The 15,342-nt window shown below is 37.1% G+C and overlaps 1 protein-coding gene across 2 annotated transcripts; it reads left to right on the top strand.

Moving 5' to 3' along the window:
* The first annotated feature begins 10,438 nt into the window (after positions 1-10,438).
* On the top strand, positions 10,439-14,378 carry LOC149389748 (uncharacterized). Of its 2 annotated transcripts, XR_016300778.1 has the most exons (4): positions 10,439-11,592; positions 12,395-12,444; positions 13,755-14,008; positions 14,186-14,378. XR_016300778.1 is itself a non-coding variant. In XM_089624010.1 (2 exons), exon 1 carries the CDS (start codon positions 10,493-10,495, stop codon positions 11,570-11,572), a length of 1,080 nt encoding a protein of 359 aa, XP_089480136.1. In that variant the 5' UTR covers positions 10,439-10,492; the 3' UTR covers positions 11,573-11,592; positions 12,395-12,906. The 2 variants fall into 2 exon arrangements, 1 of the variants encoding a protein (XP_089480136.1); XM_089624010.1 differs by lacking the exons at positions 13,755-14,008; positions 14,186-14,378 and having other exon boundaries at positions 12,395-12,906.
* The last annotated feature ends 964 nt before the right edge of the window (positions 14,379-15,342 follow it).

Below are 15,342 nucleotides of genomic sequence, written 5' to 3'. Positions count from 1 at the left end.
CATAATAACCGTCAAATTCACTCAAGAACAAGCTCGATTCAAGCTAAATGAGGGTGGATTCGTACATAAGAAACGCACTCATCAGTCATTTTGTTTCTCTGCTCCATTTCTTCCCTAGAAACCCATTTTCTCTCCCTCCCTTTTTTTTCTGGTTTCTCCTTCTTCCCTCTTCTTCCCTTATGCGTTCTTCTTCTTCCCCTCTTCTTCTTTAGTGCGAGCTTCACCTGCAAGGAAAAAAAAAACAAAACGAACTCCACAAAGCAACCACCATCATCTTCGATCCTCTCCGTCCTCGCCATCCACCACGAACCCTAAATCTTTTCCTTGCGTGACCACCGAGCTCTAACCTTGGATGCGCGCTCCGACCAAGATGAGCCACCACCATTGTGAGCCACCAAGACGCCGGACCAAGGGAAAAACACCGGGAAGAGAACGAGGAAGCACCGGGGTCAAACAATTTCACGAAACAAGGTGAGGACTCCTCTTTCTACAAATTGATTTTTTTTAAAATTAGCATTCAAGATTTCGAATTGGGGATCATTGATTCCAAGGAGATTTTCGTGAAATTGTTTCGATTTGGATGCTTATTGAGTTCGGTTTGTGATGTTTATTGCTTGAATTGGTGGATTGGAAGTCGTCTTCTTTGAATTTTCTTGGATTTGGCCGAATTTGAAATTAGGGTTTATAAATTGAGGTTTTTGGATTTCTGAGCTGTGATTTTGGGTGTTGATGTGAGCTCGGTTTGTATTGCTTGTGCTCGGATTTATGAGTTTGAATCGATTTTGAATTATTTTAGGATTTCGAACTTGTTGTGAACATCCTCTGTAAATTGACGTGGACAGTTCAGTACCATTTGAGTTTGGATTTGTTGATTTTTTTTCCTGGATAATAGATGTTATGAATTCTCTAAAACATCCAAGAACATGTAAATCCGTTAAGAATTGAATGAGATATGAATTTTTTAAATTGGTGTTTCAAAGTTGGAAAACTGGAATACCGAATTTGTAAACTGATTTTGCGGGATGTTTTTGAGGTAGGTGTCTGAGTCTGAATTTGGCTTATAATATTTTGTTAGAAAGGTATGGATGTTAGTTTTGTTATGAAACTGGAATCGTTGGATTTTGAGTTGTAGCCGAAGTTATGGTACGTTCTTTGCTGAGTGTCGAATATGAGAATATCGTTTATTTTCGTTAGTTGGTTTATTTGATTTGAGAATTGACTTGTTAGTTTGGTTTGGATTCGGAAATGTTTGGTTTGGTTGATATGGTTTGAATTGATGTTGGAATTTGATATTTCGGTTTCGGGTTCGGTTTAGAATTTATTTGGTTGGGGTAACGTTGCTTGTTCGGTCTCAGTTTTGGATTTGAGATTGTTTGATTGATTTGAGAATTGAGGTTTATTTGATTTGAGAAATTAAGGTTTGAATGTGGTGAATATGAGAATAGAGATTTGCGAATTGACTTCGTTTCTTTGTTAGTTCAATGTCGTATTGGAACTTCTCGGTTAATTAGGTTATGGTTCATTGTTTAGGTCGGGAATTTTTCGGATCTCGAATTGAGACCGAGAATCTAGTTTTTAGGATTCGATTCGGGAATCGGTATTATTTTTTACTCGATGCTCATTTTTGGATTTCATAGCTTTTCACAGATAGATCGAGTCGGGACGAGCGAGAGCCGGCGGAATCGAACGCATCGAAGCCAGAAGTTAAATAAGTCTATAAAAAGAGTGATCTCAATCTCACTCGTGAGTCGTTTATCGCTTTGTAGCGTTAGACTTGAGTTACACTTTGATGATTTGGAATTGTTTTAGAATTTATTTTCAATGTATCATTTCGGAATTCTCGGTTATATGATTCGGATTATTTATTTATTTAAGACTCGTTAAAAATAACTCGTTGAACTTTTATTTCGTATGATTCCTTCGGTACGAACACGTATGAGTCTTTGAATAAGTTTAATTTCCAAAAAGTCGGGAAATAAGTAAATTAAATTCTCGAACCCCCGAACCGACTCACAACGAATTCCAACAACGAATCTTAAACTCTTCAACATCTTTCGAATCAAATAACTAACGAAGTTTCAACTTCGGATTCTAGTTCTCTCGACGCTCAAGACGTGCTAAGAGTCTCGAGAAGCGTGTAACGCAAGGAAACTCCGGAAGTCAACAAGTTTTCCGACGAACTATTCCGGGTAAGTGTGGAGACTTAAGTCTACATACCAAGGGAATAACTCTATTCACGTGCATTGTTGCGTGTTAGTAAACAAGAGTAGGAAAAACCATAAAAACGAATAATCTCAACGACTTAAGGCTTCGGCTGCTTTTCTTGAAAACTTAGCTTAGGTTCGCCCGATAAGTTCAAACATAGACTTGTGAAACCCTACCTCTTTTATGTTATATAATCATCCCTTAACTTCTGCGCTTGACCCGTTGGACCGGGGGAGACAGGAGAGCCGTGTTTAACTCTCGGATTCGAATCGAGGGTGGAAGTACCAGAAGTCACGTCCCAAGTCTTCAACTTAAAACACTAACGAGCATAAAAGGGGAATGAAATCTCTTTCAGGGTTTATCCTGAGTTGCTCTCCTATAAATTGCATAGGTGTGTACTCTGAGTGCTGCAGAGTACCTGAACCATAATGAACTGATGTCGATGGTACCAAGATAAAGAGAACCCTGACGGACTATATGGGCCTGGAGGGTGGCGCTGAGTACTCATATATCGGAGAGTCGACAAAGAGTCGTACCTGACTCTGTTCCCAGGCTGTGAAGGCCTGATGAGTATACCTTGATGGGCTATGTGGGCCTGGGGGTCGCGCCGACGTCGAACGGAGTTGGTATCGTTAGTGGATTCCAAACAAGCGATAAAACTCTTAGGCCGTCGGACGATTGCTGCTCGAAGTCCAAGGCTGGTCTCTTGTCATTTCAAAGGTTATAGCGGGGGATGTGTGTAACCTTAAGGACGACAAATACTAGTTAGAGTGTGCACACATTAGTCATGCTCTAGAACTAATTAGATTTGCATCACGCATTCTTATGTGCTTGTTTGCACGTCACATGTTATCACATAACATTAGTTGCTTTACTTTTTAAGTTAGACTCCCACTTACTGAGTCAATCGACTCATAGTTTTACGACCCTTGGTAATGTAGAGAAGGGCAAGGCAGCAATGTGAATGACGGAACTGAAGATGAAGACCGGACGTGTATCTCTTGACCTTTGGGCTAATAGGAACTCACCCGGGATCAACCTCTTCTATAGTAGTATCTATATTTTGTTGAACCCCTTCCATAATCTACGCTCCTAAAACAATCTCATGTAATTATACGCAAACCCAGGAGCTGATATGTACATATAAAGAGTTGTTGTGAGACTCAAAGTCTGAATTGAGAAAAACGAAAAATTTACTCGGGTTTTTCATATAACCACTTTTAATACTTACGTATTAACGTATTATGTTTAATATAAGTGTTATGGTTATTATGTTTGTTTATTTTTTTTATCTGTTTGATTTGATATATTGATATGCTAATTATATGATTTGTGACGTCACCCACCGTCGCGGCTCGTAAACCGGCGACGAGAGGTCGCGGGTCATGACATCCCATCTTTGTTTTTTGAGGTGTTGCTATAGGCACATAAACAACACATCCAAAAATTCTCATATGAGATATATTTGGTGTTCGAATTGATCTAGGGTTTAAGAAAAAGTTTAACGCTTCGCAAAGCGGCAGAATTTTAAAAATTTTCTTTTCAAGTAAAAACAGTTTTTTACTAACCTAGACAAAGAGCAAGTACATATAAATAAAGACTATTATGAGCTAAGAAGTTTACTAACCTTTCTTGAAGCTTGAACTTTGAGAAGCTTTTGGAAAGTTGCAACGCTCGTCTCCTCGCAGCACGTCTCTCTTTCTTTCCTCGGCAACTCGAGCAACCACGATAGTTTCTATCACTAAATCACTCGAAATAAAAGGAATCAGTGAGCGGGCACTTTTAAACACTACGATTTAAGAACGAGTCTTGAAGTTGCAGAGCTAAACTCTAGGTCAAATGAGGACCTAGGTGCCAAAACAATAAAACGAAATTGAAGAGAGAGGGAGAGAGAGGATCGGCCAAGTCTAGAGAGAGAAACTCTCAATCTCTAAGGCTCCGTTTGGAACCCGGAAAATATGAGGGAAATGAAAATGAAAATCCCTCCTATTTTACTTAGGTTGTTTGGATTGAGGAAAATATGGTAGAAAAAAAATATGATGGAAAATACGAGGGAAAGTGTATAACTAAAATAAGGATTTCATTTTCTTTCGAAAATCAAATGGAAAATGAGAATCTCTCCACATTTGTCTATGAGGGGATCACATTTGTCTAGGGTAAAAATGTAAAACTTTTTAAAAATGGAAAAAAAATGTAAATAAAATTTTTTAAGGGGGGCTAAATAAAATAAAAATCATGGTAAAAATGAAAATTTTAAAAAAAAATGGGTCAAAAGTGTAAAATTTTTAGGGCAAAAATGTAAAACTTTTTAAAAATGGGCAAAAATGTAAATAATTTTTTTTTGGGGGGCTAATTAAAAAAAATCATGGTAAAAATGAAAATTTTTTTTTAAAAAATGGGTCAAAAGTGTAAATTTTTTAGGGTAAAAATGTAAAACTTTTTAAAAATGGGCAAAAAATGTAAATAAAAAATTTTTAGGGGGGCTATAATTAAAAAAATTCATGGTAAAAATGAAATTTAAAAAAAAAATGGGTCAAAAGTGTAAATATTTTAGGGTAAAAAATGTAATTTTTTTTTCAGAATGGGCAAAAAATGTAAATAAAAAAAATTTGAGGGGGAGGGGGCTAGAGTCCACCCTGGACTTGAGTTAGCTCCGTCTCTAGTCTCGTCGTTACTTTCCCGTCAATTTTATCTCATATTTTCTATGACTTTCAAACACAATTAGAATTTTGACTTTTTTTATTATTTTCTCTTACATTTTCATTTTCTCTATTATTTTCACTTTCTCTCTTATTTTCCGGGTTCCAAACGGAGCCTAAAACTTTGGAATGAGAAAACAATGAGAATGAGGGCCCTATTTATAGGAGAGGGATTACCTTCAATAAGGTAGTTTCCTCTTCTACAAAATATCACATATTCATGAGCAAAAAACTAGTTTCCTTTTTACCCATGTTGGGCGCCCAACTCATGCCATTAAAGGCTTGGATTTGTTTCCTATTTTGTTCCATTCTCTAGTTGGCCGATTTCCCTAATGCATCCATATGAAAATTTGTTTCCTCTTTTTCTTATGGCAAGTATCTTGATACATTTATGCACAAAATATTCTCTCTTTCTTTGGGTATTATGGGCGCCTATTTCTCATTTAGAAGGAGCTTCTAGAAACTTCTTCATTTGTTCATGACAATATGATAAATGCCCATTAAGAATTTTCAATAAAATTCTTATGAAATGAAATTAATCCACAAGGCCCAATAAGACTAATATTGGCAGAGTGAAACATGTCATTAAATGACCTTGTCAAAAATTTTATTGACATTCATTTCATCCTATGTCTCAAAAGACAAAAATACCCTTTCGACAATTTTCGTTCTTGTTTTGACTTAGCTTCCAGTTTAACTATTCCTAATCGATGTGATTCGTGACAGTGACCTCATGGATCCAAATGAACAAAGCTTGAGCTAAAATACTTGGACTCAAAAGTTCACAAACCTTTTCCAAGTTTAGCTTAATGCCAACTGACTCCACTAAAGAGTTGACACTGAAAATCTCTCGGTTCAAATGAATTTATTTTCTACTCAAGAATTCAACCTAATTGTAATGAGCGGATCCACAGAATATTATCAGTGTTTACCCTTTATGAATATCATCAGCTAGTCGGGATTTACAAAATTACCATTTTACCCTTCTAGCTGTTATTTCCTCAACTCTTTTGTCGCTTGTGAATAAGTTAGAGACAACGTATTGACGAGGAGCTAACAAGTCACATTGTTTCATCCAAAAGAGTCAAGACTCAATTTGGACACTGGCCAGTTCATTTATTCACACTCCAAGTAACAAAGCATGAGGTGATATACATTGCATTTCAGCAATCTTGTACATGAATTCCATATCTATGAGAACTTCACAAAGTTACTCATGACATTCTCACAACTTAGTACTTCACCAATAGGCCTTGTTCGGAATCACATAGTGAGTCCGAACTCTGACTTTCTCAAATGAGAATACTAAGGTGTGAAATGACATGTCTCATTTCAGGATTAAGGTAAGCACGATGCAATTCATACGTAGTGACTTCGAGACATAAGAGGTTAAATGTTTTGTTCTTATCTTGTCTCTAGAAGTGCACTGGTCAATTCAGTACCTTCGGAAGATACCTAGAAGAACTATAGAGTCTCCAACTCTCAATGCCTCATAACCAGACATCATAGATTCTTCTAACAATCGTACTGAGGTCAATAGTCCTTTGACCCTTAGATTGCGAATATATCGTTTTAAGCAAACTACGAAGAGTTTGTTCATGCAAATCTACATTTGTCTCTTCGTAAGTTGTTTAGTTTGTTTATGGACTAAAGACTAAGGTTTTATCATAAAGCTTCAAACAAGGAAGATGGAATGAACGCTTCCGAAGGTACAGAATTGACCAGTGCACTTCTAGAGACAAGATAAGAACAAACCATTTAACCTCTTATGTCTCGAAGTCACTACGTATGAATTGCATCGTGCTTACCTTAATCCTGAAATGAGACATGTCATTTCACACCTTAGTATTCTCATTTGAGAAAGTCAGAGTTCGGACTCTCTATGTGATTCCGAACAAGGTCTATTGGTGAAGTACTAAGTTGTGAGAATGTCATGAGTAACTTTGTGAAGTTCTCATAGATATGGAATTCATGTACAAGATTGCTGAAATGCAATGTATATCACCTCATGCTTTGTTACTTGGAGTGTGAATAAATGAACTGGCCAGTGTCCAAATTGAGTCTTGACTCTTTTGGATGAAACAATGTGACTTGTTAGCTCCTCGTCAATACATTGTTTCTAACTTATTCACAAGCGACAAATGAGTTGAGGAAATAACAGCTAGAGGGGTAAAATGGTAATTTTATAAATCCCGACTAGCTGATGATATTCATGAAGGGTAAACACTGATAATATTCTGTGGATCCACTCATTACAATTAGGTTGAATTCTTGAGTAGAAAATAAATTCATTTGAACCGAGAGATTTTCAGTGTCAACTCTTTAGTGGAGTCAGTTGACATTAAGGTAAACTTGGAAAAGGTTTGTGAACTTTTGAGTCCAAGTATTTTAGCTCAAGCTTTGTTCATTTGGATCCATGAGGTCACTGTCACGAATCACATCGAATAGGAATAGTTAAACTGGAAGCTAAGTCAAAACAAGAACGAAAATTGTCAAAAAAGTATTTTTGTCTTTTGAGACATAGCATGAAATGAATGTCAATAAATTTTTTGACAAGTTCATTTGATGACTTAATGTCACTCGGCCATATTGAAATAATTGGGCCTTGTGGATTAATTTCATTTCATAAGATTTTTTATTGAAAAATCTTAATGGGCATTTTCCATGTTGTCATGAACAAATGGAAAAGCTTCTAAAAGGCCTTTCTAGAGTGTAATAGGCGCCCAAAATACCCAAGAGAAGGAGAGAATATTTCGTGCATAAATGTATCAAGATACTTGCCAAAAGAAAAAGAGGAAACAAATTTCCCCTAAGAGGAATCAAAGTGGGCGCCCAAGACAAGGACAAGGCAAGCAAAATAGGAAACAAATCTTGTTTCTAGAAGGCTGCCACACGTCCAAGAAGGGAATGGGAAATAAGGGATTTTTGCTCATGAATATGTGATATTCTATAGAAGAGGAAACTACCTTATTGAAGGTAAAGCCTCTCCTATAAATAGGAGCCTCATTCCTCACTTTTCATTCATCCAAGTTTAAGAGATTTGAGAGACTCTCTCTCTAGAACTTGGCCGCCCCTCTCCTCTCTCTCTCTAGTCAATTTCGTTTTATTGTTTTGGCACCTAGGTCCTCATTTGACCTAGAGTTTAGCTCTGCGACTTCAAGACTCGTTCTTAAGTCGTAGTGTTTAAAAGTACCCACTCACTGATTCCTTTTATTTCGAGTGATTTAGTGATAGAAACCATCGTGGTTGCTCGAGTTGCCGAGGAAAGAAAGAGAGACGTGCTGCGAGGAGACGAGCGTTGCAAACTTTCCAAAAGCTTCTCAAAGTTCAAGCTTCAAGAAAGGTTAGTAAACTTCTATGCTCATTATAGTTTTTATTTATATATACTTGCTCTTTGTCTAGGTTAGTAAAAACCGTTTTTACTTGAAAATAAAATTTTTAAAATTCCGCCGCTTTGCGAAGCGTTAAACTTTTTCTTAAATCCTAGATCAATTCCAACATCTCCGAACCTCAACTTCATTCGTTCTTCTTTTATTTATTTTATTGCTTTAAATTATAGGTGAACATAAATTTTATTTAATATGAATTCTCTTTTACTTTCAATCTTTGTTTTATTGCTTTCAATTATTATGCTTTGTTTAATGTTGATTATGAATTCCATTAGAGGCTAAGTTTCTTATGGGGTTGCGATGTAGCCGGGGTTGATAATGGAATGGGGTTTTGTTAGGGTTAGATAATTATTGTTTGCTTCGTTATTATGGATTGCTTGATATGAATTGTTCTTAATGTTTTCTAGTGCTTGATCACCATTAAAGTTGTTATCTAGGATTGTTTTGCTACTCGAGAGAGAGAACATAATCGTTCTTTTGTTCATCTCTTCATAGTTGATCCTAGGTTAGTAGAAAACCTAGGCAATTTATGTAATCTCTAGAACTCTTGTCGTACTGCGTGTAGTTGTTTTAATAGGATTAGAAGCTGAGATGATAACAATCCGTCAACTACATAGGTTTGCTAGAACACTCGAGAGAGACTAGTGAATAATTTATGATAGAGTGAGATTAACATTCATATGAGTAGATTTTGTTGTTCAAACCCGAAACCCCCGACCTAGTTAGTTCTGGTGAAATCTTGGCCCCTACTTTCCCTTTATCGAAAAAATCGTTTTAAATTTGTTGCTCTTTGTTTTATTTATTTTAATTAATTTTTCATTAGCTGTTTAAATCCATCTCTCATTCACATTGAAATAAATTCGCGTCAAGCTAAATACTAACTAGCCCTCGTGAGATCGATACTCGTATTTCGTGTACACTATTTTACTTGGGTAAATGGTGAACGTCTTTTTCAGCATGTCATGATCTGTCATTTTATCTCCACAAAGTCTCAGATGAGATACTAGTCAGAACATCGCAAAGTTATATTCACTAACCTTTTTGAAATCCTGGAACCGAGGGATGCTCATTGGTCATGGTATACAGGAAGCACTATATCTTTATATAGTGAAAATACTTATCCCTCGGCTCCTTCTAGAATAAACTTGGATCCCTGGCGATGAGGTACTCACTTTTAAGTCTCTCGTCAAGATGTCGATGAAGGAAAATTAAAGAATTTGCCTTGTCTATATTTCAAGAGACATTTTCCTTACAAAGTGCTTCTAGTAGACCCATTGATTTCTGATACATCTCTACATCCACCTTCCATGGCATGTAGTTTTGGCGTGTGATGTATAAAGGACTGAAATTGAGCATAACAATAAGTATGACAATAAAAACTAGTATCAAACGAGACATTCTTTGTGTAAGCTGAAAATAGGATTTCGAGTGAGAAAAATATACGAGGTATTGGATTTTTAAAATGTTCAAAGGAGCTGAATAGATATGTATTTATAGGTAAAATATAGCCGTTATATTATCTTTGGTTATTCATTAATTTTGTGGTAAAATTAATTGTAGTTAAGTATAATAATATGTAGTAACAAAGATGTAAAGTTTGAGTATTAAAATGACATAGTTAACCTAAGTAAACTGTTGAATAAAGCAGTTAAAATAATAAATTTTTTCTATAAGGTGGCAGAGCCTCCTATGTATAGAAAATTGACATTAATTACAAATAGCATCAGATGTAGTTCACATACTTTACTATAAGGTGGCAGAGCCTTCCTGTATATAACATTATGATGTTATACAACAATGGAGTTAAAATCACATTATATTACCATAAAGTGACAGAACCTCCTGTGTAAAGTGAGAGCGTCGGATTTGGTGTTGAGAGAAAGTGAGAGAAAGTGAGAGAAGTGAGAAAGTGAGAGAAGTGAGAAAGTGAGAAAGTGAGAATGAAGGAGATGGAAAGAGATGGAGATGAGGTTTATTTTGAATTGAGGGTATTTTTGTCCAAAATTGGTATAAAAATTCAATTTTAGATATTTTTTAATTAACGGGTCTAATTAAGATATTTCTTTTATGCCTAGAAAATGAAATTTCTCTTTTATTTTCCGAATAAAAAAACATCGTTAACTTTTTTTTTTTTTTTTTGAATTAAAATGGAATTTGTATTTGATTAGGGCTGTTGTGATTGTTGGAGTGTTGGCAGCAATGTCTCTCTCGCGCCTTCGTCTCCTCCAAAACCTTCCGATTCGACCATTTCAAGCATGTCACTCGACCACTCTACCTCCGACTCACCTCGCTCTCAGGTACTTCTCCATAAGCCCTAACAAACCCAGGAACTTCACTTTCACCTACCTCAGAGAAACCCTAGGCTTCTCCGAGAGAAACGCCGAGCGAGCCTCGGAGTTCGTCGATTTCCGCTCGCCGGAGAATCCAAACCGGTTCGTCAGCGTCATGAAGGGCTACGGCTTCACGCAGACCCAAATCTCGGACATCGCCCGAAGAATCCCGGCCTTGCTCATCACGGAGACCGAGAAGACCGTCGTCCCGGTACTTGACCATTTTAGGAGCTTAGGGTTCTCAGATCTGAACCTGACAAAAATGGTGGCCGTGTTTCCCGGTCTGATGAAGCTCAGCCTGGACGATCAAATCCGGCCGGGATACGAATTCTTCAAGAGCTTGTTCCAATCCGACGAGAAAGCAATGTCGGCGATCCGGCGATGGCCTCACGTTTTGATCCCGGAGTTCAGGAAGATCGCCGCGAACGTGGCGATCCTCAAGGAGTTTGGTGTTCCGAACTCGCACATCGTCACGCTGGTGGAGAACAAGCCGAAATCCATGGCCGAGGGTTCTGAGAAGTACCGGAAGGTCGTTAGGGATGTTTCGGATAAGGGATACGATCCGGCGAAGATCAACTTCGTCTTGGCCGTGTACGTGGGCTCGTCGGCGGGCCGGGCCTCGGAGCGGAAGGAAATGGCGGGCCTCGACTTTCTGGTCAACCAGCCGTGTCTTTCGGGGAAGCTTCCGGTGGTTCTCGGGGCGAGCATGAAGAAGAAGGTGATTCCTCGGTGCTCGATTCTACACACGCTTCTGACGAACAAGTCTATGAAGCCCGAGGAGGTCCGGCCGAGGAACGTTTTGAGGGTCTCGGAGAAGAAGTTCATGATGAAGTACATACGGCCTTTCAATGATTACAAGGACACGACACCGAATCTCATGAAGATGTATCGCGAGAAGAAGAAGGGCGAGAGGGAGGGAAGGTTTTTCAGTAGGGGTGGTAGAAATTGATGAGATGAGGCAAGAGAGAGGTAATTTTGAAATGCTTTTTTTAATATCGAAAGAAAGCTTCTTTTATTTATTTAATCACAGCTTGGAAAAAAGTATGCTTGTTTTGTATTATTGAGCTGGAATGTCAAAGATATGCGGGCATGATTGGTAGTTTGAGGCTGAGAAGCTTGTAGTGATTGTGCTGATTTTTATAGTTTTTTGTTTTTGTTTTTTAGTTTGATTTGAATATTCATTTGCAGTTTATGTACGCAAATTGACTGCCATGGTTTTAATGAAATCAAGAGAAAGAAAATAAGGCTTTGTATTGAGTTCAGTTCAAATGGAGATTCGTTGCGGTTTATTAGTATGGCCTTAAGGGGTTAGTTTGAGGTTTATGAAATTTGTAGTGATTGTGCTTGATTTAGATCCGTTTTTATTTTATTTCATTTCTTACTGTTATTAAAAGATTTGTTTGCAGCAGATGCGTGCAAACTGATGATCGGGTATCATGGTTTTAACTAAATCAAGAGAATTAAAAGAATTCTTTGTATTGAGTGAATATCGTTTTACAGAGTTAGGTTCTATGGATAGTGCAGTTTTCATGAAAAAAAGAAAAAAGAAAAAGGAAAAAAAGAAGAAGAAAAGAATGTTGTGTGCGTTGAGGGAATTTTTGTATTGCATTGGTCTGAACACGAAGTATTTCAGCATAATGGGTTGCTGGCTAAGATACTAAACTTGCTAGTGTTTGAAAGATCTTGATTTTGCTAAAAAAAAAAAAAATACGTCATGGCTCAAGTTCAATTGCCATATTAACAGTATTTGATATATTTTATTTATGTTCAGGGAAGCCAAATGGCTTTTTTTGGTACATGGCATATTAGACTGCTATCAAGGTATTTGGATTTCATTCTACAAAGTCTTGACACTTTCATTTTTTTTTTTTTCTTTTTTTTTTCTCTGTTTGGCTCTCAATCATAATAATTAAACATTGGCTGAGCTGTTTTTAACAAAAGCACAGCCTAATCATACCAGTATCTGTATTTGATCTCAGTTTACTTTTTAGGGGATCACTTGTTATTCCTTATCCCTCAGACATGGTACTCTATGTCTGAGATTCTCTGGGAGTTAAATTTGCCTCAGCTGTTTGTCTCTTGGCTGCTAAAATCAGCCCGTAAAAGGGCTCTCAAGAGAATGTTGAATATGCTCCTTGTGAGGGAAAATGTTCCAAAACCTTCGGTCAGTAATGAAAAAGAACAAAAGCAAGAGAGAAAATCTGGAATGATTGTTTTTAGTTTCTTAGACATAGGTTTCGATGCGTTTTAGTCAACGACGGTTATTAGAGGCCAAGTTTCAAACATTGTGAAATGCTGGTTATTTTGAGGTGAAATTTTGTTTTTTTAAAACCCACGGCCACCGAGCAAACGTCAAATTATTGTGCCGTTATTGGGTTTTAGCAATTTTTTTCTTCCTCGCAATTTTGGCAAAAATTTGTAATCCTAGAGGAAAGTCATCGATAGACATAATTTCAGAAAATTTGGGTGAAATTTCGAAATTGATATCGTAATTTTTTCTATTAAACCCAGAGTTAACATTTCTGTAAAAAGGATTTTGTCTTTAAGAAATTAGACATCATACAGATCGTAAAAAATTATTGACGTGAATAAGTCAGTTCCATATTCTTTGTTATTGCAATCTTTTCATTGTTTATTCTTCTTCTTTGTTGTTGATCGCTGACATAACCGCCCTCTTAAACAAAATTTAACAAATCCAACGGCCTAGCATCTGAGATGACCTCCCTACGATAGGGTGAGAGTTTAAACCATGGATTGATGGGTATATTATCTCAGTACCTATTTTAGCGACCATAGAAAGAGTAAAAGTAGCAAACATTTTGTACAGGTTTATTTGCCACGTGTCGTCTCGTATGTTACATCATACATGCAACTAAACTTCGCCGGCGAGTCAATAAATGTGTGTGTTTTCGACAAAAATAAAAATAAATGTATGTGTCTGGATTGTTTTCATTTAATTGTCCTAAAAACAAGTCTCTCTCTCTCTCTCTCTCTCTCTCTCTCTCTCTCTCTCTCTCTCTCTCTCTCTCTCTCTCTCTCTGTTGCTGCGTGTCATAAAAGCTTGCATAAATCCCACTATATCATTATAATGACTAGTTGTTTAATGAGAAAGTTACTACTTGTATCTGCAGAATATTGTCCACATACATGACCACCAAAAAGGAAAAGAAAACGGTGCCTTTTAAAAATTAACAAGTATTGTATGAGGTCGAGAATTGAGGAGAACATATTTATATGCGGTGGTGTTATGGGGACGAGAAATTTTGTGTCATTCAAAGGCATGCATATTTATGAAGGAGAACTTATCTGAGGATAGAGGAGCTATTGCCGTGTGATACCAATGCGATGAGGAAGGAGATGGCTCGGGGAGATGTGTCATTCTTAAGTATGAACTGATTAACCATTTAGATGTCAATCTGAGTTTATTGAATTGTGTTGGGTACCTAGATGTGTTAATAGTTTTGCTCATAGATTATGCAATGGGGAAACCGTAACATTTGTTTTGGGTTTACGAACATTAAATTGATTCTAATTTTTTTTTTTTTTTTTGGTGACTTTTAAGTTTGGTAGATTATCTTGCCTCATAGAGGTGTTTATCTGAAGATTTAGCAATTTATCCACGTTGGAGGACAAGAGGGGTTAGCAAAGCACTCCCACTCTTCCTGAATGAGATTCACGGCGAAAGTAACATGCTAAAAAATGTATATATCGACGTTGAAGAGCTCGAAAGCTCTTTATTATCAATGTCTTTATTATCAATGGAAGTTTCACTTAGCTACCAATGTAATTAGATAGTATTATTATTTAGTTGTCCTTTTGTCATAGTTTACTGAGTATTATTATTTAGTTGTCCTTTTAAAATTAGCTATCTAGCTCATATTAAACTCCTCTTTTAAAATAATAGCCATATTATAAATTTAATTGATAGATAGAATCGTCACAGTTAATCGGTTTAACCTTCAAAGTTAATCTGATTAACTATCACATTTAATACACAAAACTGGACTTGCGACGTTTGAACAGTTGGATCGGGACAACCGCGGGACTTGTCGATGTTCGAAATCGTTTTTGGTAGAGGTTTGTCACAGTTTATCGGAATAACTGTGACATTTAGTTGGATTAAGTGTCGCCGAACCTGACTTGCAGAAGCGAATAAGTAAGGGAACACAGATCCATCCATGGCGGCTCCGCCTCAGATGCTCTCCATCGGCGTCTAGCACTCTCGGAGACGATGATAGGTCATCCTTCTCTCCCTCCTCCGCTTCTTCGCTGAAATCCTAGCCGTGGCAAGAGAGCTTCTCGCTGGAATCCGCCGAAAAAGAACCAACAAACTCCTCTCTCGATCTCACCTGAGAAGAACCAGATCTGGCTCCATCGGCCCCCCTCCTCCGCTGGCACTGGCAGAGGAGGAGGATCCTCCTTCGTCAGATTGGGTTTGTCGAGGAAGATCTACGTCGAAAACGTCCTTGGGACACGAACGTGGTGAGATTCAATGACTTTTTCTTTAAAAATGATATGTGAATTATTGTGAAGATCTGTTCACGTGGGTGTTAAAGAATAAGATGTTGATTTCTCTAAATAAATTAATAGTTTGATTATTATTTTAAAGGACACTCCATTAAGTGGCTATTATGTTACAAATCTCTTAATTAACATCATTTAGAGAGGTTAATTTATTACATATGCCAAAAAATAATTAAAAATAAATAAAACTCTAAA

The sequence above is a fragment of the Urtica dioica genome, chromosome 8 (genome assembly GCF_054948205.1).
Source record: "Urtica dioica subsp. dioica isolate 48M chromosome 8, U.dioica_male_clone48M_v1_H2, whole genome shotgun sequence".
Taxonomy (NCBI): Eukaryota; Viridiplantae; Streptophyta; class Magnoliopsida; order Rosales; family Urticaceae; genus Urtica; species Urtica dioica.
Note: the sequence above shows the minus strand (reverse complement) of the source record. Positions and strands in the feature narration are given on the sequence as shown.